General features: G+C 47.7%; 1 protein-coding gene across 1 annotated transcript; it reads right to left on the bottom strand.

Moving 5' to 3' along the window:
• Nucleotides 1-1,098: 1,098 nt before the first annotated feature.
• Nucleotides 1,099-2,058, bottom strand: LOC148479243 (vomeronasal type-1 receptor 96-like). The gene has a single exon (XM_088454707.1). The coding sequence runs from the start codon at nt 2,056-2,058 to the stop codon at nt 1,099-1,101; it is 960 nt and encodes a 319-aa protein (XP_088310833.1).
• Between the last annotated feature and the right edge of the window lie 1,092 nt (nt 2,059-3,150).

Raw genomic sequence — 3,150 nt, 5'->3', positions numbered from 1 at the left:
GCGTCAGTGGCGTCACAAGGAGAGTGCGGGGGGTGCGGAACACACCGGGGTGTCAACCGCCGAGGGGTGACACCAAGGTGCAGACTGACACTCCCCCACAGTGACAGGAGCCGGGTGCTGCACTGATGTATTAAGTGCAGCACCCGGCACCTGACACTGTGATCGAGCCAGCACTGCAACACAAGCAGTCTGCAACCCCCCCCCTCAGTAATATTAAAAACGGGACCACGGGGGATCGGGATCGGGCCGCGAGGTCACACCCCTGTCCCATGAGGCCACGCCCCTTTGCACAAGGCCACACCCCTTTTGGGGGCACGTGCGGCTACGCAGCACTCAAGACGTCCCTCCCCGCACCGGGTAACACCTCAGGGAGGGACGCCACTGAGGGGTGTTTCATAATACTGACTTACATCCAAATGTAAACTAGCCCCAAAGCTGTTAGTAAGATCTATTTGTTGATGAAAACACACTGATACTTTTCAGAAAATGCCTGTAGCCATAGGGATCATTGTGCCTTATACCCAATGCAGGGAAATTATACTAATGATCCCATTTCAATGTATATTTCCCTGTTTGTTTGTTTTTATAACAGCTACATACTGGGGGTAAGGTGCAATCAGGGAGATTACTAAACTCTTCAGAGAGTCAGGGAGATTGCTGCTATTTTAGGGAGTCTCCCTATCAATCAGGGAGAGTTGGCAAGTATGTATCAGTTGTTATCTAGAAAGAAGGTATCGCATCATAAATGATAAGTACATACAGTATAGTATAGGGTATGTAGTTCATATTCCGGCGGTCGGGATGCAGCATACTTGCCAACTCTCCCTCATTTCTCATCTCCTGATTCCCTGACTGGCGGCATCCTAAGCGCCGGTATACCGTACCCATCTAACCTATCTGTATAAAAAAAAATCTTCTAGAAAATATTTCCAGCCCATCAATATATTTTGTAGCATCAAAATGTCTAAAGATAGACTGAAATTTGCAGCAATAAAAAAGGGATACAAATATCCACCTTTATTAACATACTGTATAAAAAAATGTAAATAACACATGTACATATGACAAAAGTGAAACTGTACATGTATGTTGTTGCCATCATTGCATGATCTGTACAGTTGTTGGTGTCCGCCTTAAACGGCAGCAACTTACGGTGTCAGCTAAATAATCTTTCACTTGTCTGTACCCGAAAACCATAATGCACGAGCTGACTGAATAGTATATGGAGGACAGGATTCCATATAGAGCCGACAGCATGTCCCCTTCGTAGTTGTTTCCCATAAGCCCAGAGACTATAGCTAACCACACCACGTCGCTGGAGATCCAACAGATAACATAGAGAAGGAGTAGAGACAGCAGTATCTTGGTGGCCTGAGCTGTGTGCTTGTTCCAGCCCCGTCTGATGGTCATGGTGTCCCTGACTTGTCTCCGGTGCCTACAGATCAGGTCTATTGTGAAACCATTTAAGAGGACGACCAGGACTATCATCAAGAAGTCCACGCTCACCGTGGCATAAGTGATGATTCTCACAACGACGCTTTGGGATGGACCGATGCAGTTGGTGCTTGTCATCATCATGTTGCTCCTATTGCGGACACCCGAGTCATTGTACAGCAGATACGGTACATGGAAAGTGATGCTGATGACCCAGCAGCCGGCGAGCGACCAGTTGACGTACTGCGCTTGGTGCCGGTGGATGAACTTCGACCAGCAATGTCCAGGTCTCCTTATCTTTATGAGGTGGAGGAAGCTCAGATTCTCCACCGACCAAATGCTGACCAGCCTGAAAGTGTGATAGAAGTAAAGGAGGAACCTACAGCCTGTAGGTCCGAAGACTCTGGCATTGAAGAACACGAGCAGTCCAGGGATCTCCTTGTAACAGCACAGCAGGAGGTTGACCACAGCCATGTTGACAATCACTCGGTCCAGAGGCTGCAGCACCTTGTTTTTGATGGCATTCCTGAGAAAGGCAAAGATGAGGACCAAGTTTGCCACCGTGCCAATAAGAGCAGCAAAATAAATAGTAAGAGAAGCAATATCCGGGGCACTTAATATCATAATTTGGTGTCCTACGTACTCCTTCTTCAGTATCTTCTGTCCACCTTACATCTCCGGCAGCGGCACGCTATTCTTACTCTCCCCGTCTGCCTCTGGGTAAGTTCTGCTGCAGCTGGACAGTCACATCCCTTGTGAGGTGTCCTCTGGTGAGAAGCAGAAGGTGTGATGCCTTTATCAGGATAACCATGGCAGCGTTTATTTCCCGTGAGATAGCTTACATGTCCTGCATATCAGTAATGACAGCTGTGTGCTAGCTCTGTAACATGTCAATCAAGAAGGCATTTCCATAATGCGCTCTAGAACTAAAATCTTGAGCAACGAATGGATGACTTATTACAGAAATATAATACTTTCATTAATGTGGATATTATTTAATATCACAAATTAAAAAAAAAGAAATCACTTAGAAAGTCCTATTATCGGGACATAATGCTTACAACATTTTAATCATGCAGTTGCTGGCTTCTGAAAGCCATGTAAGATGCAAGAAACCTTTGCTTTTGCATCCTGGTGCTCCATGACCAGGGGACCGTAGGAGCTAACTAGAAACGGGCCAACCCAAAATGACCTATTCAAGCTGCATTCAGAGCTTGTTGGGATATTTGAAACCTATCCCAACTGCATTCAGAGTGGATTTAACTTCTCCAAGCTACTTGCAAGAGAACATCAGAGTATTGCATGGTATTTGTGGGGGAATCGGTATTTAATGCAACCACCGGATGAAATACCGACAGCGGAAGCGCGACAGACCTAATTCCCGACTGGGGCTGGTAAGTACCCTAACCCTCCCCTCTCCCCCCCCTAACCCTAACCCTCCCTTAATGTTTCCTAACCCTAACCTCCTCCCCAGTGCCTATCCCTAACCTCCCCCTTTATTGCCTAAACCTAACCACCCCCTCCCCGCACCCTAAACCTAACCCTCCAGGGGGATGCCTAACCCCCCTAATGGTGCCTAACCCTAGCCCCCCCTTCCCTACCCTAACCCTCTCAGGTGGGTGCTTAACCCTAAGTCCCCCTGGGATTCCTAAAACTAACCCTCCCCCCTGCGCGGCTACCCACTAAAACACCCGGCTTACCTTCGTTCGGTATGCC

The sequence above is a fragment of the Taudactylus pleione genome, unplaced genomic scaffold (genome assembly GCF_031769625.1).
Source record: "Taudactylus pleione unplaced genomic scaffold, aTauple2 ptg000627l, whole genome shotgun sequence".
Lineage (NCBI taxonomy): Eukaryota > Metazoa > Chordata > Amphibia > Anura > Myobatrachidae > Taudactylus > Taudactylus pleione.
The sequence above is the reverse complement of the archived record's forward strand: the minus strand, read 5'-3'. Positions and strand labels throughout refer to the sequence as shown.

Bases quoted from the DNA above. Each gene is read 5' to 3' on its own strand.
- LOC148479243 (XM_088454707.1), bottom strand. From the start codon at position 2,058: ATGATATTAAGTGCCCCGGATATTGCTTCTCTTACTATTTATTTTGCT.